This window comes from Sturnus vulgaris, chromosome 3 (genome assembly GCF_052056855.1).
Source record: "Sturnus vulgaris isolate bStuVul1 chromosome 3, bStuVul1.hap1, whole genome shotgun sequence".
Taxonomy (NCBI): domain Eukaryota; kingdom Metazoa; phylum Chordata; class Aves; order Passeriformes; family Sturnidae; genus Sturnus; species Sturnus vulgaris.
Window position 1 is genome coordinate 38107676 of NC_142245.1, and position 25813 is coordinate 38133488.

Consider the following 25813-nt stretch of genomic DNA (forward strand, 5'->3'; position numbering starts at 1 on the left):
TCCATATCAGGAACTCTAGAAGGAATGTTATTTGGTATTTACATATAAGCTGGTACTTAATCATAGCAGCGCCCACATTCAATATCAACAGCAGAGCTCATGTGAATGAGGAATTATGTTTTTGGTACAGGACATACAAGAACAGTTCATCTGTAAAGAGATTGAATACAGAGGCAATAATGACAGCATCTGTTAATGTTTCCTACAGAATAGTTGAATCATTTGGAAAGAAGGACGACTGTGTTCATGAATTATAGGAAGATCCCATGTATCCACAAATCAGCCACTCTAGTAAATAATGTCTTGAAACATTCATATTTCTAATATTCAAATAATAAATTTTATCCATATATAGATTTTTAACATTCCTTAAAATGAAGGTGGATGCAAATGAGTAATCTAATAAGTGAAGAATGCGTATTAATAATTTTTAACATTGAAAATACAAATGCATTTATGTTAAGCCGTGTAATTAGTTACCTTGCTTAAAAACATGTAGAAGGGTAGAATTACTCTCCTAGATAGAAAAAGTGCCATCCTTTTCATGCTGACATATAAGTAAATAGCAATGTATTTTAATTGTTAACAGACAAGAGACTTGGTCTTTTTATTGAAAATAAGAATTATAAAATCCAAGTCAAATTGTCATTATTTAAAATAAGCTGTCTTCTTTGCTGATGTAAAACTCAAATGCTGTTTTCACTACAAAGCGATTCTGCTAATTCTAATTTCATAAAAGGTCATCCAAAAAGTGATACATTCTGTATGTCACTTGGCAGGTATCTTCCATTTTCCCCCAGTGGTATAGGTTAATTTTCCTGCAAGAAAAAACGTGTACTGAGAATTTGGAAAGGGAGAAAGTTGCTTAAAAATCTCTGAGTATTACAATGTAGGAAGTAGAGAAATTATTTTCATTATGTGTATCAATTTCTCCTGTGTTTTTCCTTTTCCTCTAAAATCTGTATGTGGTTTTTGCACATAAGCATGTGTGTAATCTGTGTATTTGTGTGATTGTGTTGGGGATTTTAATTTTGAAACGAACCCAGATAATTACATTCTTCCTGTACTCAGAGTAAAGAATAATATTTCTTCCTCTAACTTATTTCTGACATCAGAGAAAATGCTTTATCAAAGCAAGTAGAATTGTTTTGTGGTTTAGCATACGAAGACTGATCTGACAGCCCAAATTGCCAGCAGACAGAAAATTCAATAGAGGGTTCTTGAGTGTTCCAGTATTTTTCTTTGTATTAGCTTATTGATATTTCAGCCTTTTTTTTTCTGTCAGGTCCTAGTTGGACCTAATTTTAGAAAATGGAACATTAGTAATATGTCTTTTCCTCTCAAAAACTTTACAATAGCATCACTATGTTTCTATTCAGGGATGTTTCAATAATGTCTTTAGTTTGCTAACTGTGAAGATTTAAGTTCGTTTCTTTAATACTCACAAATCGTAATGGTATTGAAATAGTGATAATCTTCCCTCTGGGGTCTGTTTGAACTGTGTATTTTGAGATTTCAGGGAAAAGAAAGAAACTAGTCTGACAAAGAAACTTAAGAAACTGATAAAATTCATGTGCATACAAAAATATCTACCTTGATAAATATTCTGTATTAATACAATCCTTAAATAAGATACTCCTGTTCTTATATGGGATGTCATCCTACTTAAACACTGGACAGGACAAAAAGTAGACTGCTGTACCAAAATATTTCAGCTGATTTTTCTGCTCTTTTCTTATGCCATTTTCCTTTTTAAATGGTCCACTCCCTCTGAGGTCAGAAAGTCATGTAGTCTGGGAATTTCACTTGAAAATTCCTTTGAGGCAGAGCTGATCCTTTGTAATTCGTGTGGTTTCCATCACATTTCATCCAAAGTTCTAGGATATAAATTACTGCTCCTTGTCACATGCAGCTAAGTGCATAGAAGTGAAGTTTATCCAGGTGGTGTCAAGATACTATATTAGGTATAGCACTGGAAGAGCTGAGGCATAAGTTCAGCACTGAGTATTTGGAAAAAAAATGCGGTTGATACAGCAACTGCCAGAGTCTGCTGTACTGTGCACTCCTGTGTCATGGGACAGGTAGCCAAATTTACGGAGAAAGATGAAGAAGTTTCCCAAGTGCATTTTCAGCTCATCTGTTATATTTTGTTTATTCAACCTCTTACCCTCAGTGATGGTGTTGAATTAGGAAGCAAAATACAATGAGGTCAAATAAAATGAGATTGGTATTATAAAAGCTAAAAGAAAAAATAATAAATATGATATATTTTAGATGAACTATCACGAATACCTGATTTTCGAAAAACTAGCTGGAATTTCTAACTTCCACGTGAAGTTTGTTTACCCAGCAAGGTAGGTGTTTTTTCCTAGCCTTAAAGATGGGGAGGAAAAGTCTGATGGAAAAATAATAGATGTAAATATTTTAAATTAGGTCTATTTCAATCTACTCGCTCAATTTTTCTGAAAGAGGAGACCACAATTTATAACACAGATAATTATGGATTAGAGGATTTTTTAATTTTATTTTTGTTACTATTTTGATGGTTGGATTATCAGCGCAAACTATGTTGTTGCTGTCCCCTGAAATAAAACCTAGTTTGGCTGACTTAGTTACAGATGGTATCCAGATGATTGTTAGACAGGTCCTGTTTTAAGAGTAAGAGATGCAACCATGAGGGTGATACAGACCTGAGGCCCAGTGCTTGGGGAATGGGAGGATTATTCAGTCAGACCCTGAAAGCAACACTTGCACAGGTAGCCTTGTAACAGCAAACTTTATTAAAGCAGTTCACAGGATCACAGAACATGCAGAGTTGGAAGGGACCCACAAGGATCATCGAGTCCAGCTCCTGATCCTGCACAGCACCATCCCCAGGAATCACACCTGGTGCCCAAGAGTGTTCTGCATTGTGCTTCTTTCAGCATAATGAACCATGGAGCACTCTTAAATATAAATACTATTAAAAACTGTATTAAATGTGGCAAGCAGTGTTCCACCCTTTGTAAAATATATTAGATTGGTTAAAACTTGTCTGTGAATGTTCTTGTGAACTGTGCAAACAATCATCTAGTCAGGAAAAGAAGGGTTGATAAGCTAGTCAAAGTGTATTTGTTTTCCTAATTCAGAGTACTTAAGAATGATGTATAAATATAATTGTGTTTCTGTTATGTTCTCAGCAGTGTTTTAAAAGGTTATAAATCACATGTCAGTATGGGAAAAAAAGTTGATTAGAGTGTTAACTTGTAACAGTTATCCTTCGTATATTTGAAAAAAAACAAGAAAGAGAACTTCTGAAGAAAGAGAAATAATAATACATGTTTCAGCATCTGTTTTTTTTCAATTTTCCCACAGATATCAATGAGTGCCAGTTACAGGGTGTATGCCCTAATGGTGAGTGCTTGAATACCATGGGCAGCTACAGATGTACCTGCAAAATGGGATTTGTGCCAGATCCTACCCTCTCAAGATGCATACGTAAGTGATATTGCTAATCCAAGTGCCAACTTAGATTCTACATTTCAGATGGAGATTTATTTGACTGGGCCCGACTATTCTAATCTGTCACCTTTGTGTTTCTGGCCTCAACTCATATTGTCAGTTTATTCACTTTATTTAGTCAGTCTTAGTGGTCCAGGCTCTTTTCTGTTTCTTTGTCCTGGAAACCTTGGTCTCCACCAGTGCCTGCCCAGGAGCCTTGCTATTTTTTCCTGATTTTCTTGTCTCCAAATCTTCAAGACCCTCTCCAGCCTCCACATACATTCAGTCTTTTTCAGCAGTTTGGAGTTTCCACTTAAATTTTTTTACTCCCCTCTCTGCTAGTTTCAACGAAAATCATCTCCCTTTTCTAACTCTGCAGCTTTGATCTGGATTGTTTCCATTAATAAAAATTTAGCCCAGGATGATCTTTGGCACATTTTCCTTCTAATTAAGAAGAATTAAAAATTAAGAGATAATTAGGAGAAAGAAAAAATTGTAAATTACATGAATGCAAATATTTCCCTCTATTAGTTAGCTTTCACTTTGGTTACAATCAATTGCTTCTGCAGAAAGAAAAGACAATGTAAATAACAACTAAAATTTTCACTTTATTTTTTGCTAAGAATATGTAAAGTGAAAATAGCTATAATCCTAAGTTCTTTCTCTGAGCTGTTTTTACATTTATAAAATAAAATATGGTCTCAAGTCATAGGTGAGTTCTTTCCCTTTTTTTCCCAGCATAACTATCTTATCCTGCTAGCTAATGACACTGAATTGCTGGAGAGTTTCTCAGCAATTTGAAGAACTTGATGCTGCTTTTCAGTTGAACACCAGAAGAAAGGAGTTGATTGTTGGGTTTTGGTTTTTTGCTTTTACTGTCATGGTGAAAATCAGGTAGTCTTTGTATTTTTTGAGTTATGTGAGCATAGTACCCAGAACTGTTAACTTTATATTAATGTCAATGCATAAATTAGAAAGCTGGATGGGTCTTTCTGTTACCTCATACTAATCATAGCTTATGGCCTTTGGCTCTTCCACATTAAAACTAAGCATAGCAAAATGTAAATTTGTAATTGTCTCTTTTATGAAAAAAAAGTCATGTATGATATGATACTTAATGCTTTTGCAGTCTTATTCATATAGCCTACTTATAGATGGACATTCTTTTGGCTTTTATAGCTTGACACAACTGTGTAGTGCCTATGCTCTTCAGCAGCTGTGTACAAGTGAGAGACAGTTCTCACTCTTTATTAGGGCAGCATGGAAACTGCTGGTTTTGAATTTACTTTTTTTGTTGTTGCTTCTCTTTGAAATAGTTCTTATCCGTGATCTAGGGTAAGTAGGAATTCAGGAGTGTTTGATGCAAAATAAGATTTTTTTTTTTAATGTGATTCTCATCTTAGAAGTTTGAAATAAAACTTCTGCAGATAGAATATTAATCTGTTTAAGTGCTGTTGGAAATCTGGTGGTGTTCCTCTGTTTTGCTTTCCATGTGAACAGTACTGTCCTCTCTCCCACTTTGATTGCAGCTGATAGCCCTGTAGTTGCTGAAGAGAAAGGACCCTGCTACCGGTTTGTTAGTGCAGGAAAGCAGTGCATGCATCCTCTCTCTGTTCAGCTCAGCAAGCAGCTTTGCTGTTGCAGTGTTGGCAAAGCCTGGGGCCCACACTGTGAGAAGTGTCCACTCCCAGGAACAGGTAAGAACTTCCCACTAAAAATACAAGCTCTTGCCCACCTCTCCTACATTTGTTATGCATGCTTTAAAAAAAAAACAACCACCAGAGTATATACTTTAGATACAGGAAAAGTAACCCAAAATGTAGTTAATACTCTTCAGTTGTTAAAGGCTCTGGTGAAACAATGGCAGCTTTTGAGAATTCAGTTACAGAGCAGCCTGGGATGTAGTTTGTATTACAGTTAGTAGGAAATGCATGGTACTGTCTCTGCTTTCTCACCTTCCTTCATACCTTTACCATCCATTTGAGGAATGTGCTACTCCTTACTTGAAACATAAAGCTCTCTTGTATCATCAGTGTTCCCTTGGAGTTCTCCTGTTATTTAAATAGATAAGCACTTCAAAAATATCAGCTTATTCTATCACCACTCTCACTTTGACTGGTTATATATAAATTAAGATACCACATATTATAGATACTAATCACTGTTTTCAAGTACTTTTTATTCCCTGATGTTGCTTGAAACTTAAGTGCCCATAGAGTCTTCAATCAAAATCAACTTAGTATTATCTTTTTCCCCCAATGTATGGTCAAATTAATCTGTTTTAGAAGCATCATTGCTTGCTGTAATATACATGATGTCCAGTCTCTTGAGTATTTTTGCCCAGGTATTTGTAGTGACAATCCACTGTGCTTACTTGAAGCTGCTGCTGCAGATGTCACTGTCATGATGAAGGTCATGTATTTTCCTGAAGTATTTTATAAAGATTTCTGTTTCCCAGCTAGCTGCTTTGAGAAATCCACAGCTACTATCAGAGATATGATGAGATCAGCAGATTCCTTACTTTCTTAAGTTTGACTTAGAGAAATGAAAGTGACCAACAGTTTTGAGCATTTAAATAGATTTTCAAAGCCACTGTTTCCTGCATGACCATTGGGTCACTAGATCATTGATCAGGATTTTAAAACTCCAGTTCACTTTTGGATAAATAATATTTCTATGACTTTTTAATGGAGAAAAAAATATATTCTTATGAGATGACTTGGAATTTTAGTGCAGGTGTTTCACATCTGTGAGAATATTGCATGAGGCTTTATGCCCAATAGTGTGTATAATGGAGCACAGAATACATCCTTATGTTGACTGCTATCTGGTCACAAAAAATACATCAAGTATCATATGGAATTGGTTATTTTAGTGACTTTTTTCTTAATGAAAATACTTTAGAAAGAAAATCTCTTAGTAGAAAATTCTGATGAGCTTTTTCCATTTGATGACTACCTGCATGATTTAAAAACATGTTCCTTTCTGTAACAGGTTAAATTCATAATGTTTCAGAGTTTTCTATGAAAAATGTGTGAAAGTGGGATACTCCAGAAGGGGGTAATGTATTTACTGCAGCATCCCATAAAAGCCACTAAAATAAAAAGCTTCTAAAATATTCATACAAAGTAAACCATCTCCTAAAGAGACACTGAGAGACCAGATTTGTATGCCCAGGTGTTGAGAGCTCTTATCAGAGCTGTGGCAGAATAAGGCTCACGTTTCTATTTTTAATTGGAGAGAATATGACCTGAAGCAAGATTTTCTACATCATATGTAGTATGCATCCGAAGGGACAGGCATCAAATTTTCTGTCCTACTCCTTTGACCAGAATTCCCACCCTCAACTGGATGGTTTTATGGCAAGTTTTGATATTTAATGTCCCAGCAAAAAGTTTCCTTATTCTGAATCCACTCAATTTAATTAGTTTGACCCTTCATATTTTCTATTACCAAGACACCATCAGAACACATTGTGCAGTTAATGCCTACTGTGATTAATGTATAGTTTAACTTACCTGTGGAGTGCTTTTAGCTAGTACTTTGTGCTTTTATTTTAGATGCTAATGCATTTTAAAACTCTGATGTGTTCAAAGCAGGATTTGTGAACTTACCAATGCCCCACTTGATGCATCCCTCGGGGAGCCATAAGAATTCCCACACAAGACACCAAATTTTTTTTGTTTCATCCCAATGTGGCTTTACCTAGAGCAATAAGGACAATGAAGCACTGCCCCCTCAGGACTCCTGAAGGTCTCCCTGACCCTGACAGGAGCATAACTATTCTCTTTGTTGGGGAGGAAAACTCACTTGTATTTCTTTCTCGTTTTATTCTTCCAGTAGAGCTGCAAAACAGGATGCTTATATGGAGTACCTGTAGAGATAGAGCAAGTGCTGTAGCCTGACTTTAATAAATTTTTTTCTGTAGCAGCTTTATAAATGAGGTTATTTCCCCTCTCTTCCAGTAGTGATTTGGCTTCTTATGATCCCCATCTTGTTTTTAGCCAGCCTTTTTCAATTCAGTGGAATTTGGATCTGGACTGGTATGAGTCCTCTGATGTAGTCAGGTGGGATCCTGTGTGTCAGTATCAATACTGGTTGATAGTGTTCTGCTCCTCTAGTGCAGGACTGATGAGCTTTTTCCCTTTGATTTCTAGAAAAAAGAAAATGACAGCAGTAGTGGTATTCATTAATTATGCAGTATCGATGATAAAGACTATTTGCACATTTAAATTAATACATGGAAAGGATATACTGTTCGAAGGGGATTAATTAAAAAAAATCTTGATACATTGACAGATGAGCATAACTGAGGAAAAATGGTAAACTGGAGTGGAAACCTCCTGGGAAGAACAGCCAGAACATGCTTTTGGGAGAATGCTCAGTTGTATTAGCATGCAATGCATTGCTTCTCTTTAAGAAGTTTTTTGTAAAAATGTATATACAATATGAGATTAAATTTCTTAGCGGTAGTCATTATATTTTCCACTATGTCAACATATTGCACTTTTAGACTCCTAAAAGGAATATTTTCCCATCCCAAATCTAGCTGCTTTTAAGGAAATCTGCCCTGGTGGAATGGGTTATACGGTTTCTGGCCCTCACAGAAACAAGCTATATCATCACCCTGCAGTTAGAGTACAGCCACCTGCCATTGGCAAGACCCCGATTACTCAACCTGTTGCTAAAGGTACTTCTCCTCCACCTCTCCCAGCAAAGGAAGAGCCAGTGGAGGCACTGACCTTCTCACAGAAAAGTGAGACTGAGATGGCTGTACAAGAAGGTGAGAGTGGGAACATTTAGTCTTTCTCTATTTCTGTGCATGTGTCTTCCATGGTTTGATTCTTTGCGTGGTAGCTGCAGACAGTGCAGGACTGAGAGGCATCACTCCCCACAGCAGAGCATTCCATGGTGCCCAGGGTATTGCATCATGGGATTCCCTTCTCACAGGTTGTGGGTAGGTCCTACCAGATGCTGGACCATGGAGAGCAAGACTGCTTTAATCTCAATAGTTTTTGTGATCAGAAATAGTACATATTTGTTGTAAGACTTTAAAAAAATTATTTTATATATATATACATATCTGAATCCTAAAAAGGAACGCTTCACTGGAAAATAAGAACTCATATGAAATTCCTACCACTCTTTCCCATAAACGAAAGTCGTATTTGTGGAGGAAAAAAACCCAAAACCACTCTTGCTTGTCCTAAAGAAAAGACAAATTTAAAATTTTTTTTTTCTAGTAAGTCCTTGTGAATTTGTTAAAGGTAAATTATATATCATTATGGCATTACTTTACCTTTAAAATATTTACAGATGTTGATATCCCTTGGAAGGAATTGAAAAGGTTTCATCACTGAGTTAATAACCTGTGTATTTGTCAAATTGTTTCTGAGGAAGCAGGTAAACAGCTGAAAGACCTACAAGGCAGCTGAATACTGAGTAAATAAACATTAGAAGGTGTGTAGAATCTTATTCTGGTTTCAGATGAGTTTTTACACTTGCTTCAGGAGCATTACTTCAGGTTTGCACGATTTTGGAATGAGGTTTGAGCCTGAATTTTTTGTGTGACGGCAACTACTTTCAAATATGATAAAATATATAATAAAATGTTTTGTGAAAACTGATTAATTCTCTTTTTTCTTTCTGGTTTTAGTGGCAACTGCAGCTCCTGATCAGGTAAAACATGATGTAATTTATCTAGGAATTAGAATGCAAGCCATAAGTACAAAATGGGATACAGATAACTGAAAGAATTTGGAATTTGATGAACAAACAGGTCACTGTGGACTTACTGTTGAAACCTCCAGGCTAAAAGAGCTCATGTTGTTATAATATACAAAACCAGGCAGGTAGAGAGGTACAGGAAAGAGGTTACTTTAACCTCTCTTAGAGGCATTTGTTGGAGGGTCTGGTGTATATTGCTCTATCCAGTCATGGAGATGGTATTTTAAAGAGGGTACTGAAAAATGCAGAGTATGGACAAGAGACACAGATACCAGCAGCTAGAGAAAATAAATCAGAGAGAAACATTATGAAGCTTTGAGAAGCATTTGTGACACCTGCTTGTAAGACTGGTATTAGTGCCTAAGTTAATTTCATAGTTTGTTTAGGGTGGCTTGTGTTTATTGGAGAAGAGCAAGTGTGTTTCTGTGTGAAGTCTCCCATTCTGGAGGTTTCAGGTTCTCTATACTGAAGGTCATGGGATTTGTTACAAATAATTGCAGCTGTGCTCCATTTTATTTTCCTACAGATGTACAAGCATCTAACATTTCTATGAAAATAAGATTATGGGTTCAATAGCTAAGAATTAATCTCAGTTGTCAGACACCTAGATGTGATTGTATACTTTTCTGTGATGCTGAACTGCATTCAAATGCTATTTATAAGCAATTAAAGACCAGAGATTGGGAGAATTATGGAGGGACAAAGCCCAAGATACAATTAGAAGCTCCAGGACATGACTCCTTCAAGAAAATCAATGCTAAATTGTATGCCATTGTACATAGTATTCCATTTTCATTCAGGTTAAAATTGGTGGTGATGAATGATCTGCTATCAAAAGCCACTCATGTGAGAATGTCTCAAGCCAGGAGTTTGTGGGTAGCCATGAATTAAGGGAATGTTTTCAGAACGTTTTCTTTTATCATTTTTCTAGGAATTAGCTTCCATTGATCAAGAAAAGCAGCCTTATCTAGAGCCTGGACAACCTCAGCTTTCTCCTGGAATTTCAACAATTAACCTGCATCCACAGTTTCCAGGTAACTTATTTTATCTTTTCTTTCAGTATAAGAGAGTGCTTACAGTTCTTAAAAGAATGGGAAAGTAGCAGTTCTAACAGAGGTTAATGAAAAAAATGATTGGTGTTTCAAAAGCAATTTCTCCATGATAAAAAAAAAAATCATGGAAGCAGAAGTGGGGAAGAATTGAGAAGTTGGCACTGGCTTGGTGACTTATTTAGGATATAAAGACATATTTTAAAAGTGATATCCTGGATTATATGCATGAGAATTTTAATGTCAGCAGAGGTGAAGCCTTGTACTCCTTTCAAGAGTACAAGGTGTTTAGGTGGCTGTCTGCAGATTTTTGCATAACTTTTGCTGAAAAAGTTTTACAACTGTGTTTGCTTTTTTTAGTATCTCAGTGGATTTTTCACAAGCAGCAGAATACCCCAATTACATGGGGATTTTTTCCTACTGTAGGTCAAAGTAGAATAAACAAATTAAAATCTCTGTAGTGCCTAGCTTATTCAGTATCATGTGTGAATTCTTTAAGGGTTGGGTTTTATGACTGTTTTATGGTGGGTTTTTGGATGTGATTAATTTCCATTCCATGTCACACAGTAGTGATTGAGAAAACATCCCCTCCTTTGCCTGTTGAAGTTGCTCCCGAAGTCTCTACTTCAAGTGCAAGTCAAGTTATTGCACCCACTCAAGTTACAGGTATTGTACTTCTCTTTTAAAACTACAATAAATTAAGAAATTACTGAGTTCCTGACACTATGATTCTGTGCTGTTGCTGAATTACCATAGTGAAGAGAACATGGTTGTAGAACAGAAGGAACATTCTGGAGAAAGCCTCATTGTTGTGCTGTTCTACACTATTATCAAGAGATCCAGGACCAGGTCCTTCCAGGATGTACCTGCCGTTTTTGTGTCCACAAGTAAAGGATAGAAGGCAAAATTAATAATGCACCTCAGATTCAGTTCTGGACTTTTTTGCAGATCTGCAAGGAAAGTCCAGAACTGAATACTTCTTGAATACAAGTCAGGTTGTTAGACAGTCTACATGTGTATTCATGAAGTATACATGATAAAGTTCATTGAGGGATGTAGACTTCAAGGAATATAGATCAGAATGTTCTACAAAAAGCAAGTGAGACGTTACTGTAATATCTATTTTGAAATGTTCTTTTGATGTCTGTGCTTCATCCTTTTTTGATGTATTAGAGCTGCCTCATCTACATCAATATGTCAAGAAGTGAAAATAACAGCAATGCAAGTAATGCACCTGTCATAGCTGAAATTTATCTAAATGTGTCGAAAAGACATCAAAATTTATTTTGCCTTTTGAAACAAAAAGGTGAACATGCCTTATTTGTACACAAGAGAGCTTTACAATGTCATATTGGTTAGAATGAACCAGAATAAACACAGGCTTTGAAGTGATTGCAGTATCCTGGTAAATACTGTAAGATGCATTCTTGCATATGGTAGAGATATTTAGGCCTACAAGGAGGTTTCCTGGTTTCCATACAGAGGGAGATATTTCACACACTCGAATAAAAAATGAACTCTTCAAAATTACTTTCCTTCATGCAGGAATGGATTTTTGAGTCGATGCAATGCATACAGGGTCTAAATCACCCATTGTTTGTACAGTTCTGTTTGCAGTTAAATCCACCTGAATGTACTGCAAGAGTAGAGAAAGTATCCTGTCCTTCTGTAAGCATTCAACTGCTGCCTTCAGTTTGGTGTAATTACAATTCATCAATCCCACAGGAAGGTTCAAATAGTTGTGATCATCAAACTAAACTTGAAAATCAGCTCTTCTGTGATTGTGCCCCTTCTGCCAGGCAGCTCCCAGGTTCCTTACAGGGAGAGAAAGTTACCCTGCTGGGAAGTCATATCAGTTAGTAAAAAGAAAACGGTAGTTTTCTATGTTCTGTTTTTTATTTCCTCAGGAAAATTAGTAGAACTAGAAATTACTGTGTGCTATAAATCAGTATGTTGTTCAGAGGTAATAGAGTACAACTGCAGTAAGATTTGTAGGACAAAATGCTAAACAGGATTTAAAAAACTGAATGCAATTCAAGCTGAGAAGTTTTTTAGTATCTTGTTTCTGTACTTTAAAGTTTAGTTAAATTTAAATGTGATCTGTTTCCAAATAGTCTAGATAAACAATTCTTCTTTACAGTTAATTTCTTCTTTTTCAGGAATTACAATTCCATACTGCAGTACAACCTTAGTTTGCTGCAACTGAACAGTTATTAGTATTTTCTGCAGTAATGCATATACTTCAGGAATTTCTAAAACTGCTGTAAGGATTCAGCTTCCAATGATGCCCATATCTTAATCTCCTTACCTTACAAAATAAATCCAAGCCATTAGTAGATGAGTATTCTGTAAATCAGAATACCCACTGTAATCAGAAACTCACTACAGTTATTTTCTTACTGTACAATGCAAAGGTTGAGCCATATATTTTTTTTAATTTTATATTATCTTACCTTCGTTTTACTTTAAATTTTATGTACTGGTTTATAGATCTTGGATGGGACATAGGATTATGTCACTAGGAAAAGCCCAGATGGTTTCTAGATCCTTCCAGACAAGGTATCCATTAGAGAAAATCAGGAGTTGCAAACTTGATTTATAGTTGTGTTCGGGCCTGAGCTTTCTACTCCGATTACAGAGTATTGTGCACTTACTGAATTATGTGAGTGAGTTTAACATTAAATTTCTCTTTGTTTGCTTAGAAATCAACGAATGTACAGTTAATCCTGATATCTGCGGAGCAGGACATTGTGTTAATTTGCCTGTGGGATACACTTGCATCTGCTACAAGGGGTTCAAACTTAATGATCAGCAGACGAAGTGCATTGGTATGAAATGATGCTTTCAAAAATCTGAAATAACCATGCTATGAAATACTTGAAATGTAGACTCTGGTTAGGGGAAATCTCTACAGAGCAGTCAGGAGTTCTTTCCCCTGTTGAATGCTTCCAAACTTCAAGTTGGTTTTCTTATGCCAAATAAAATTTGTGGGGTAGTCTCTAATACGGCCTTTCAGCTGCTCTGAAATGGGTGTGGATTTAATTAAATGGAATGAAAACGTTTCCCAGTGTGATGTGAGAGAAAAAGTGATTAGGCAGACCATCTCCTCTCAGCTGTATATCAGGTATCCAGAAGTCAAACTATTAGGAAGAAATATACTTCTGTTTGGAAAAAGAATGAATTTGTGCCTGCTTCTCACAGTGACTTACCCAGCTTCCAGCTCTGCAGCCAGACTAAGTCCAGGCATTTTGTTAGGTCATTCCTTTCAGCCTGCTACTGAACAGAGAAAGCATATCATAAACGACCCAGAAGCACAGTGAGAGATCTGCAAAATGAGGTCTTCATCCCCTTTTAAGCTAGTAAATTCTAGAATAGAGGCCTCCGATGAACATAAGGCAGAGCACAAATGGGTCCTACATGAGCTGTTTCAGATTTGGAAGCTGCTGTATTGGTATCTTTTCTTCACTCAGAGTCTACTGGTTCCTCTGTAACTTGGAGCAGAAAGGGTGCATTGTATCTACAGATTATAGCATAGAAAATGTTCATGCCATCAAAGCTCAGTAGCTTCACGCTGTAACACATGCTGTCAGGTGCAACTACAGTACTGAAAAATAAATTATGCAACACAGCCAAATGGCAACTTAGAATCCTTTTATTTCATCCAAGTTCTATTAATGTTCCATGCAGCTTGTGCTGATGTTGCACACAGTGTAGTGATTTGAACTGTAATCATGTCACGTTCTTCAGGCCAATGCAATATTCTTACAGTCTAAGCCAATAAGAGCATTGGTCTCCAACCAAAACTATTTAATGCATCTTTTTTGCATCTCTTGAGAGAAAACATACATACCTTTTCAAATAGTTAAAATAATTACAAGATCAGTCTTTTCAAATGCTTGGCATAGAATGCACAAAAAGAATCACAACTATATACCTTATGCTATAGCCTTATATTTTCATTTCTTTTACAGATATTAATGAGTGTAATCAGGCACCACATCTCTGTTCCCTTGGACGCTGTGAAAATACAGAAGGAAGTTTCCTATGTATTTGCCAAGCTGGATTCATGGCCAGTGAAGATGGAACTGACTGCGTTGGTAATAACTAGTCTCCTTTATATAAAATAAAAATAAAAAATTTATTCGAGAAGCATAGCTAAACCCTCCTAAATTCCCCTTGTCAGCTCTTTTTTCCTCAATGTCAGTGGTACTGGGATGGTGTCTAGAAGTATATTTCACTGTCTCTCACCAAGTACTGTGGTGAGTAAAGCACCTGAGCAGCTGATATTCCTTTTCAAAATGTTTGTTGAAAAACAAGAATTTATTCAGTACATAATTGTTTAGGAAAACTACCAATTAGTAAAAACACCTGCTGTATAAAATGCAAGTATTCAACACTCTTTCAGTGAGTTGAAGTTGGAACAAAGCATATTTTTAAATATAGCTGCAAACAGCCACAGACTTCACAAAGCAACACAAACAGCCTGGAGAGGCTGTGGTCTGCCTTAGATTAGTGCTGGCTTGGGCACTGCGTGCCTGCAGCAGCACACACTGTGTTTGCAGCCATAGGGATGCTGCCAGGCTGCCTTCTGTACCCTGTCTGTTTTTCAAACTCATTCTCTCTGTGAGCACAAGCAGTGAATTGGCTTGCAAACAGCTTCAAAAATCCAAACTTACTTAGTGTTTAGTTAAAGCAGAGTTCTGAGGAGATGCAAGCATTCAATACTTTGATGGTGAAGCAGCTTCTCTTAACTTCTCTTTGTCATCTGCAGATTTTGATGAATGTTCAAGACCTCACACTTGTGGAGAAGGCTTCTGTATAAACACTCTTGGTTCATACAGATGTGAATATTGTGACAGTGGATACCAAATGAACAGGAGAGGGGAATGTGAAGGTAGGTTTGGACTTTTCACTCGTGACAATGATGAAGTGAAGTTTATTGGTATTTACTGATAGCACAAAAACAGTGCCAAACTACTGCTACTTGGAACGATTCACACTCCCTGCTACTCACAGGAGGCTTAGCACTGCAGCTTGAGCTGCAGAGGGACAAATCTCAGAGGGTGCAGTCTTAAACAAGAAGCCTTTGTGAGTACTCTTCATTCTTTGTCATTATTTGGTGTCTGGAACTGCAATTCAATTCCTATTATTTAAATTTAAGATGCTGCAAAGGAGTTCCCCCATTGTGTACAGAACCATCTTGGAACAGACATTTTATCATCTCTTTCCATGGAATCACTTAACTTCATTGTTAGTCCTAATTTGCTTTCCGAGTTTCTGTTAAAAAAAAAGTTGTAATTTTTCCTATATGCTATCAGGTAAAAAATGATAGGTTGAATTTTTAATATCTATATCAAGCAGATATTTCAGGTTGCAGGAGATCCTAGCACATCTGACCTTCAAAGCTTCACATTATTTTTGGTGTTATATTTTGGCCTTTTTTTCCGGGTATTTTTTTCGTTTTCAACTTGAATGGTGAACTAAAAACCCCAAGAAATAATTTAATTTTAAACATGATTTTGTTTATGCTTTAGTCTAAGTTGCATAGGATAGAATAAAATTGCTGATATGTTAGGTTGCCCAGCAAATAATCAACTTAAAGCTGCCAAGGATATATTTGCTGCTCTGAGCAATGCTAAAAGATTCCTCTTCGAATTATTTTTTAATTTATTTAAATGTTCCACAGATTCCACTCTTACAACTAGTCTTTGCAAATCTTCTCTGTGAATCTTCTCTAGGGAATCTGTAATTCAATTAGGCTAGAAATCAGACTATTACGCTAGTCAAATTTGTTATTAACTTGTATTTTAAATAGTGGGGTGGTAGTCCTCTATAATTTTAACTTAACAAAATGTAGTTCCTGAAACCAAGTTCTCTATTGAAAGTTATTTAAAGTTGCTTAAGGGGAAAATCCTCCTACATTAATCCATTAAACCAAGGAAATGACACATTCAGGGAATCATTTCACCATGTCATCACCTTACTGACAGATTTCTAATTTCACAAAAAATTTCCTTCCACCCCCTCTACAGTTCAAAAGCAAAGGCAAGAATCCTCCAAGCTGTACACACACTGTTCACTTGCACTTCCTCACCCCATCTTCATTCTGCCTTCAAGCTGTACTCATACAAGCTCTGTCACAGGCCTAGCCAAGGGAATGTAGAGTGCATATATGTTGTTGTAGAGTCTGTTCTTCATGTAGAACAGTATTGCAGTGATAGCTGAACATCACTGAATAGGAAGAATTCTTATAGAATCTTTTAGTGATTTTTTTTTTTACACTTTTCTGCAGTTAGACTTTATTTTGACTGAAAATTTCTGTACCAAGTACATCATTCTTGTTCTATGTTTTGAGAGCAGACACAGTTCAGATAGTTCTGAGAAGAAATTACGGCAGAAGTGCAATTTTCTTTGTCAATTAACTAAAAAACCAAATCCCAGTAGTTTCATGAGAAACTTTTGCAGGTCTGCATTGTAGCAGCTGAAGAAGCCTATTGGTGTTTTTATGAGAAAATATTCTAAGCCAGACAATTGTGATTCTATGAAAAATTGTGATTTGCCTACATCCAGTGAGTTGTTTGGAGCTGGGATATTCAATTCTCTCAAGCTTGGAGCATTGTCCACTTAAATCATGAATGTTGGGAGCTCCTTGAGTTTTTTGAGTTCTTAAAACAAGGAGTGAATTCTCTCCCTACGATCTGTGCCCGAATAGTAGTCCTTAATTGCAGAAGACAAAACTGCTAGGCCTGGAGTAGGAAAAGGATGAAAGCTGAGTTTAGAGGTGGCTGACAATTTAATTCTGTACACTTCATGAAGCAAGTATTTCATGGGAAAGATTATAATTATTGTGTAATTAAATGTCATATTATAAAATGCTCTCACACATGCGAGCAGACTGCAAGGAGGCTGCCCACACAGTTTTAATTCCAGTATTTTCTGATCATTGGTCACTTAACAGCAACTTGTCTTTGAATGTTGTTGTTTTGTGCAGTCTCCTCTAAATTGCATATGATGCATGTCTTATGGGCTTCCTTAGTACAGGATAAGAAGTTGTTCTTGCTCAGAGCCTGTACATGAGTTCCATGACTTTTTCAGGACCTATCTCTTCTTGTCATGGGCAATCTAGGACCTTGCCTGATGCAGAAAGTCCCTGTATCACCCTAAAACTGCCAGCCTCAGGGATGTGGCTTGTGCCTTCTTTCAGACAAAATTAACTCCTTACTCCATGTAAGCATCTTTGATTCTCATTTACACAATTATGTTTTTAGTCCCCATAACACTTATATGCTGAATAACTCTACAGCATTGGAGAATACCAAATAGTGCTTTGCTTTTGGAAGCCAGAGTTACAATTTTGCTGTTATTGCAGTGTACTTCCAAAGTCTTACAATATGAAGACTCTCAGGCACTTCAATATGGTAAAGAAGTAACATAAGGAAGGTTATTTTTACCTGTGATAGCCAGAAATCTGATATGCTGTATGTTCTAGAAGAACTACCAAAAAATTTTAGTATAACAGAGAATTCAGATTCAGTTGCATGCATTATGAGCTACTGTATTTCTCTGTTGAAAGAGATGCCCCTTTGCTGGTACAAATCTGTGTGAACTTGTTCTTTCCTGTGTCTCTCACAGATAAATTATGCAACTCTTTGAAGGCTTTAGTATTGCAGAAGGAGAGTCAGAGTACCCAGATTATTGTCCAGTATTCCATTATAGCTTTGACCAGTATTTCCTTTTATCTTGTCTTTTGAAGATGTTGATGAATGCCTGACTCCGACTACCTGTCCAGATGCACAGTGCCTTAATGCTCCTGGCTCTTACCAGTGCATTCCTTGCAGAGTGGGGTTCAGAGGCTGGAATGGACAGTGCCATGGTATGTTTGGTACTCTTTGTCTCTCTGGTTGTAGTTCTTGTTCTGAGGTGCTTTATTTCATGTTCAATCAGTGTTAGAACCTGATGACAGCACTGTACCCTCGGTCCCCGTTTCATTTCATTCAAGAGCAACTGAAAAGATGAGATTTTTGAAGTTACTCTATGTTCTCAGACACAGTATATAAGAGGAAATCTTGTTTTACTGTAGATAAATAAGCACTGAATCGAGACTACAGATGATATCATTATAAGCTACAAAACAAAATTATTGAAATAGAAAATATGGAACAGAAAGGGGATGTATTGTAAGTGAAATAATAGTAGGCTGTTGTTTGGAAATGGAAAGACAAGTGAGTGCTAATACATCAGTGGGACTCAGGTTTTTCAGTAGAATATGGAACTTTGCTCATGGAGCATATTAATAAAACTCTTTAATTATCTGTACTTCTAGCAAAACATTAGTATATCTTAAAGCCCCTTGTCTAACTTTAGGGGTTTAGGAGCAATTTCTCACATTTTACTTTTGTTGATTTGTTTATAAATGTTAGATTTTTTTTCCAAATCAGTTTTGACTATTTGAAATAGAAGTAAGAAAGAGCAAGTTAATCAATTGTGCAAAAAGAAATAATCTTTTGCAGTTTTGAGTGCCACTTTTTGAGACACTACCAGAAACCTAAATTCAGCATCACTTGTAAAGGATCTGCTATCTGTTGTGAATAGTCCTTCCCACTCCATGTAACACATGCCCTAGAATCTGTGATTGTTGGGATAACTGTGTTACCTAAACAGGTGTACAATAACCTACATAGAGGGGGTGTTTGCATTACTGTTGCAGGGCAGATTGTCAGTGTACTTCCATGGCTTGTTTTGTAATGGCTCCCAGTTCTGGGATTCGGTTCAGTGCACGAAGCAGTCTCAGAGCAGTGTTTGGCTGAAACAGCTCTGGTGGCTGGGATCTGATGTGCTCTGCAAATGTGGTGCTGATCTATGGATCAAGATTAGAGCCAAGTTGCAGTGAAGCAATGGTGTGGCTGTCAGAACCTCACCACCAATTTTGCTGTGCAGATTACACTGTTTTCAACTACCCTATTTTCTGAAGTCGTGCTGTCTGAACAGATCTGCCATGTCATAGTTGCATATTTGGTCTTATCATTTGACTTACTGTGGAGTAATGTATTTCTCAGGTAATTTCATGGATTTTAATGGAGTTGTAACAAGCTACAAAATGTTTACAACATATTAATGTATTTTCTTTTGCACAAATTACTCCACATTCATCTTGGTTTCATTCCTTCCCGCTTGCCTGCATTCCTGTTGCCCTTGCAAAGAATTGAAAATAGCCTGGTTGAAAACTCTCTGGCATAACTTCCAGTTGTTTCATTCTTCCTAACCAAGTTGGTAGCAGGGAAATGAGATAAGTCAGTGCTTTGCTCAGAGCTAAGTCATGTAAGGAATATGTCTTGGTTTAAAGTGATAATTTTTTCCTTGTATTACTGCATGTAGCTTCCCTTTTTTCCTTTGTTTTATGAAATGTTCTAAGCCTAGACATTCTTACTCACTTCATTAGTGATGTGATCAGTCCATTTTTTGTTTATCCTAGGCTTACATCATGTTGGAAATGAGCCATACACATTTTAGAAAATGTCATGCAGACAATTTTTCTTAAATCTGTAGCTCTGCAATATGGCACCACTTAAATACACCAAAAAAGAAAATATTTCCCATTATCTGTGAAGGGTATTTAAATCCATTGTTCCATAAATTCATTTATTTCTTCTGTTAGTTTAGATCAGTTGCAGCTCTTCTGGTTTTCCACAGTGCTGATTTCAGTATTTTTTTACCTCATTTCATTCCTCTACCTGCACTTTATGCCACAGAAAATCTAATGTAACAATCCTACAGATAGATCTTTGATGCTATTTATATTGTAATATTCCAGGATTTAAAGCCAGGAACCTAACCACTTCTGTTTCATTAAACCAAGTCAATCAGTTCACTTCAAACTTGTTAGACTATGTTTAATTGGAGTTTAGGTGGGAATGTTCAATGCATGTTGGAAGAAATGGTAAAGGACACCTGCACAGCCTGCCTCCTCATTGTCTTGAAATTGTCACTGTCCCAGGTACCTCAGGGTATTTGTGTTGTACTGGGACTATTTGAAATAATTAATTGGTTTTTAAGTTGACTTTCAACCACTGGTTCATTTTTATTCCATTTTTCTCTCTGTACATTTTTACATTCAAATTAACTCATATATCATGATGTGTCTAGAGCACACTTCTGTGTATTGATGAACAAATTTAAAAAATAGGTTTGACAAAACTTTCTAGATCATTTGTGGTTATCACTGTGGTGGATTTTGAAGCTGCATGGTTATCAATGTTCAACTTGTACAGATTTAAGGATCCCATTAGAAGATACCAAAACTAATACAGAGGTAAGCAGAGCTAATCCAAATACCTCGAGCCCTACTGTAAGGAGCACCAATAGAATCAATTATAACTCTGGATTTAATCTCAGAAGATTTAAGTTCTGTTCCTGTTTTTTCTGCTGGCTTTATGGGGAAGTCTCTTGATCTTTGAGTCCCATCCAGAAAATCCAAGAAATAGAATTCCAGGCTTCTTTGTCAAGCAGCTTGGAGATGAAAGTGAATCTGTAAAGAAGCAGGTTTTTTGTTCGATTGGAAATTTGTGTGCTAGAATTGGGTTCTCTGTGTTTGAAGACATTATTCAATTAGAGCATTGATCATGTACATTGAGAGCAAAGATTGTGTTTTGTAGAGCAAGAACATTTTGCAATAGTAGTGAGCTGAGAACTAATCTTTGGAGAAAGAAATAAGTAGTAGCACCTACTGAACGCCACAACACAGCACCTGTGGATCTGTGCTGTCATCTCTCCAAGGATGTCACTGCTCCTGCTTGGCCAGGCTGCAGCAGGACATCTGATTTACAGAGCCAGAGGCTCAAGCGAGGAAAGGAACCAAGAGTTGTAGGTCATTTGGAATATGGATGGGAATGGTGATTTCCTTTGTGTCTGGGGAAGCTGGGCTTTGTCAAAGGCAGGTGGTACAGGAGCCTGCAAAGAGCCATGCAAATAATACATGTGAGGAAAATACTGCATGTATTCACAATAGCTAATGAGGGTTATGATGATGATTTAAAGATGTCTGATCTTCCAGCTCTCCCTGTGCTACAGCTGCCTAAATGGCTCAGCTGCCTCAAATAATTAGCACTTTTTTATATTGATGGGTTTTGTGTGCTTTGCGGTGGCAAAAGACAGGATAATTTGGAGTAATATGATTTCTGGCACATAAAAACAAACAAAGGGCAGTTCTTTTCCTGCATCAGTGAAGCTAAAAAAATACAGCTTTTTCCATAAAACAAGGCCATTTGCTAAATACTGCAACCCCAAAATAAAGAAATAAAATTTGAAAACTAAATTTTTTTTTCTGAAGTGAAAACCACTGCTAGAAGAAAACCGGTAATTGTTATTTTAGAATACAGAATTAATTCTGGCTGGATTTATAGCAAAATAGGTTTATTATTTTATTTTTTGTTTGAATTTTGCTTTGTTGATTTATACAAATTGCATTCAGAAAGAATTCTTGAAAATTAGTGTTAAGTAGCAACACAGCAATATTCATGGCTGAAGAAAGTGCCCCATGTAATTGATACCTTTCTTTCAGAGAAGTATGAAAGTAGATGTCTGTGGGATAGCTTATAGGAAAAACAGTTGTTTTTGAGTCCTAAAGAAAGGATGGAGTGTGAATAGGAAGAGATTTTGCACAATCCAGTGGAGTTCCTTGATGAGTATGTAGAGTAATCTTACAAACGTACCTACATGAAGTGCTGAAATCCCACTGAAGTAAATTCCTCAGGAATAATAGCCATGTTTATGATGTCATTTGAATATATTCCCAAGTTCAATTGGTTGTACCCCAGTTAATTTCTTGTGCTTGCTTTCTATTCACAGATATAAATGAATGTCAGTATGGCAATCACTGTACAAATGGACGTTGTGAAAATACAGAGGGATCCTTCAGGTGTATTTGTGCCCAGGGTTTCAAACTCTCTGCCTCAAAGGATCAGTGTGAAGGTAAGAAAGACTATAAAGATACGATTAAAATTCATAAGGTTGTAGGGTTGCACTTACCTAATGTTTTTCTACTTTTTTTTGTTTGTATTTTGTAGATTTTGACATGTGTTATAAAGACAATTAAGAACATGTAATAATATTTATATTGCTAAACTCAAATTTTTGCCAAATCCATGGCATATCTGGCATTTTGGAGGTTTAAGGACAGTGGCTTTTGCTTTTCTATCTTTTTTTTTTCCTACCGTGTGAATGAGTGGAATCAAAAAAACCTAGGCTGCTCCATTTGGAACCCAGCAGTGTCAGCTACCACTGAGCAGCCTGCACTGCTGTCTCTGTATTTCCAGAGAGAGCTTGGTGTTGTATTTCTAGAAACAGTACCTGTACCTCTAAAGTGTCAGTTTCCACATTTCCTACACATCTAAAATTCTCATCAGGACTGCTCCAGTGGCATGAAAGTCTGTAGTTAGAGTGAAGTAGTGTGAGGGAGAACCTGTAGCACGGACAGGAGAAATTAACATTCCTCTCCATAACTAGAGGGTACTTGAAACTTTTCCCTAATGGTGAAAATCTGGGACAGTGTCTCCAGGCTGTAGAAGTGCACGGAAACCTACATGTTTCTTGTCAGATGTTGGATTTCCTTCTTTTTCCTTTCCCTCAGCCTTCCCTAAGTGTCTCTGTACAGCACCAAACACTTTCAGACTTCTGAGTGCTAAAAATAATACAGTAAAACTAAATGATCGTTCATATAAATTTGTCAGGAAGTTTGAAACAAAACATCAGTGTAAGTTAAGTGTCTTGAGTGAGTTAAATGTGCTGTCCAGGACACACAGCAGACTGATCTTGGGGAAAATATGTAGACAAAATTTGACTGCTTCCTCTGAGCCTTTCATGGAAAAGAGCCCTTGCCAAGCTGAGCTGGCATGTGCAGACTGTTCTTCTTAAAGTGCACCCTTCTAAAGTAAGGACCTGTACACATGCCCAGCTGCTTCATGGAACCCCACAGATTTCAGTGATCCTTAAATTCTAAACTTCTGTGGTTGCAAGGAACCATTACTTAAGAGGTCAGACTGTACAGCCATAACACAGACCTGAAAAACCTCATTGAGTAACATTCTCCTCTTTGAATTAAAGTGTATTTCCAGAAAGACATTCAGCTGTGCTAAAATGCTAGAAGTGACCAAGAACTCACCATGTCAATTTAAATACTGCTGCTTAATGAATATTTTACAAATAAGAGAGGGAAAATAGACTTCCTAGCTCAAACAAGGCATGTGCTATGTTCTAAATTCAAAGTACCACTTCCCTCCAATACTTTGAGTTTTCCATAGGAAAATGTAAGTTTGATGTTCAAATCCATCTGTTAGCTCAGGCTGACCCCAGTTTACGAGAACTGAAGCACAGAGGGATTAGCAGTGTTGTGGAAGCAAAGAGACATTTCCCCACAGTTAGGTGATTAATACCGTTAAAGGCAAGACTTTTAAGGAGCCTTAATATACAATTTAATAGGGGATTAGCCTGTCAGTGTGCATCTGAAAGCCACACCCTGTTAAAAGGTGGTGATCCTGCTGGAAAGTATTTTGTGGGTTTTGCTGACTCACTGGAGTGGCTGACTTGCTACCTCGGCCAGATATAACAGAAACAAAAGCAGCTCTCAGGCAGCATGTGTGTGTATTTGTGAGTCTGTGTGTACCCGATTGTGCATTGAGGGATAAATTGGCATTAAAGGAGAGAATGTTGAATGCAGCCATCTCAAGGAAAACACACAGTCTGCAGTTTCATATAATTTTATGTGTTACATTGACTGTCTGTATTAAATAAATACAAACAAGTTAAGCAGTACTGGATATTGATACTGTGCTTTGCTGTTTTGTTCAGAGTTGTCTTTGTACCACTTGATGGGTGTTTTCAGATGTGTAACAGTTTCACTGTCTGTGCTGCTGCAGATATTAATGAATGCCAGCAGCGATCAGTCTGTACAAATGGACGCTGCAGGAACACAGAAGGATCTTTCAGATGTATCTGTAGCCAAGGCTACTCATTATCATCTACTGGAGATCAGTGTGAAGGTAAGATTAGGGACTTAAGCTACTGAATCATTTTTTTCAATAAGATCTTGAATATTTCAGCTACAGGCATGAACTCTTTTAAGAATGGAGTAGAAATATCTGTTGCCTCTCTTTCTTTCTCTACACTGCCAACCATTTGTTCCCACCAACACAGCCACATATTTAATGGATTCTAAGAAATAGTCCCCGTTATCTTTCCACATACAAAAAATCAGGACATGTGTTTCCAACAATAAGATTGGAAGACCAGTTGACATTATTACCAAAAACAAGTCAGCCTTTCCAAACCTTGTTGTTAAAGTTCTGACAGTCTCTGTATTACAAAAGCTTCTGCCAGCATACACCATTCTCATGGGAGTGCACTAGTTAAAGCTTCTTCTCCAGCTGGTTTTGGGAACCTGCAGCCAGCCACTACAATCACACATGTGCACTGGCAAGAGAAAGTATTTAGTAGATGACAAGTTCCAGCAGGACCTCCTGGAGCTCACAGCTTGTACTGTCTCAAAAGTCAGTCTAGGTACTGAGTTTGTGACAACAAAAGTAAGAGATGAAAGATGTACAATATATGTAGTGAGAAATGCTGTGTTATAGAAAAAAAAATTCTCTTATCTCTCAAATAAAACAAATAAATTTAATTGTCCAGTAACTGTTTTTTTTTTTCTAATGAAGCATTTCAAAGCTACTCACTCTTCTCTGTTGTTGGCTATACCATCTGATATGGTACATCTGATGCACTACTCATCACCTTGAGAATGTAAGATTACTTACTAGCAAGCTCCAGGAAAGATTCTACCTCAATTGCTTGCTTATCTCACACTAGGAGGGAGAAGTAACTCCCATTAAGGCCTCACTGTACATGTGGCATTAGTTCATAAAAGCTTTTCAGTCTCTGGTGTGCTTTCTGTAACTGCTGATGTCTTGCAAGATAGAGCTTCTTAGTATTGTTCTACCAAATAGTGTTCTGCTGCTAGGTTATCCTCCACACAGCTCTTGGAAGGCAGTCCCCACCTTCTCCCTCACAGCAGTAGATCAGGAATCCTCCCCTTCAAGTGATGCAGAAGAGCAGCTCCTCCTGGGCCAAACAAATGCTGTTTTCTCAAGACAAATTTGTAACAGACTTTATCATAAGTGATTGTACTGGATTGTCCACATTCAGTGAGTGACAGCCTCTCTTGAAGTTCTCATCAGCAAAGAAAAAGGATATTTTATCAATTCTCCTCAGCACACTGATACTGTTTGGTCCTTAGCTGTTTGGAGAATATGCTCCTGGAAGAACTTTACACAATCTTCTCATCATTCCTGCTGAGTACCAGCATCTCTTGCATCAGCTTCAAGAAATGTGGGCTGATGATGCAATGCATTAGAAATTTGAGTAAAAGAATTTTACTCTCATCTGGCTTCAAGATCTCCATGAATTGCAGCAGATGTAGAGATACTTTGTCAAGGATCAAAGAAAAATGTGGTGTAATGGATCAAGGGTCCTTCCTGCCTCCCAAAGACAGAACAGATTAATATGGTATCATT

At 37.0% G+C, this 25813-nt stretch overlaps 1 protein-coding gene across 9 annotated transcripts in view; it reads left to right on the top strand.

Moving 5' to 3' along the window:
• The window catches only part of LTBP1 (latent transforming growth factor beta binding protein 1), a 182769-nt gene that overhangs the window by 109286 nt on the left and 47670 nt on the right, over window positions 1–25813 (top strand). For 3 of the 9 annotated variants that reach the window (XM_014876273.2, XM_014876299.2, XM_014876317.2), the window contains 12 exons: window positions 3355–3477; window positions 5010–5177; window positions 8030–8263; window positions 9137–9159; window positions 10139–10241; window positions 10824–10922; window positions 12959–13084; window positions 14228–14353; window positions 15028–15150; window positions 18010–18129; window positions 22101–22223; window positions 24167–24289. In XM_014876273.2, the coding sequence (XP_014731759.2) occupies window positions 3355–3477; window positions 5010–5177; window positions 8030–8263; window positions 9137–9159; window positions 10139–10241; window positions 10824–10922; window positions 12959–13084; window positions 14228–14353; window positions 15028–15150; window positions 18010–18129; window positions 22101–22223; window positions 24167–24289 (1491 nt within the window). The remainder of the gene's footprint in view (window positions 1–3354; window positions 3478–5009; window positions 5178–8029; window positions 8264–9136; window positions 9160–10138; window positions 10242–10823; window positions 10923–12958; window positions 13085–14227; window positions 14354–15027; window positions 15151–18009; window positions 18130–22100; window positions 22224–24166; window positions 24290–25813) is intronic. The other 6 variants (XM_014876282.2, XM_088161381.1, XM_088161380.1 and 3 more) reach the window with 4 other exon arrangements.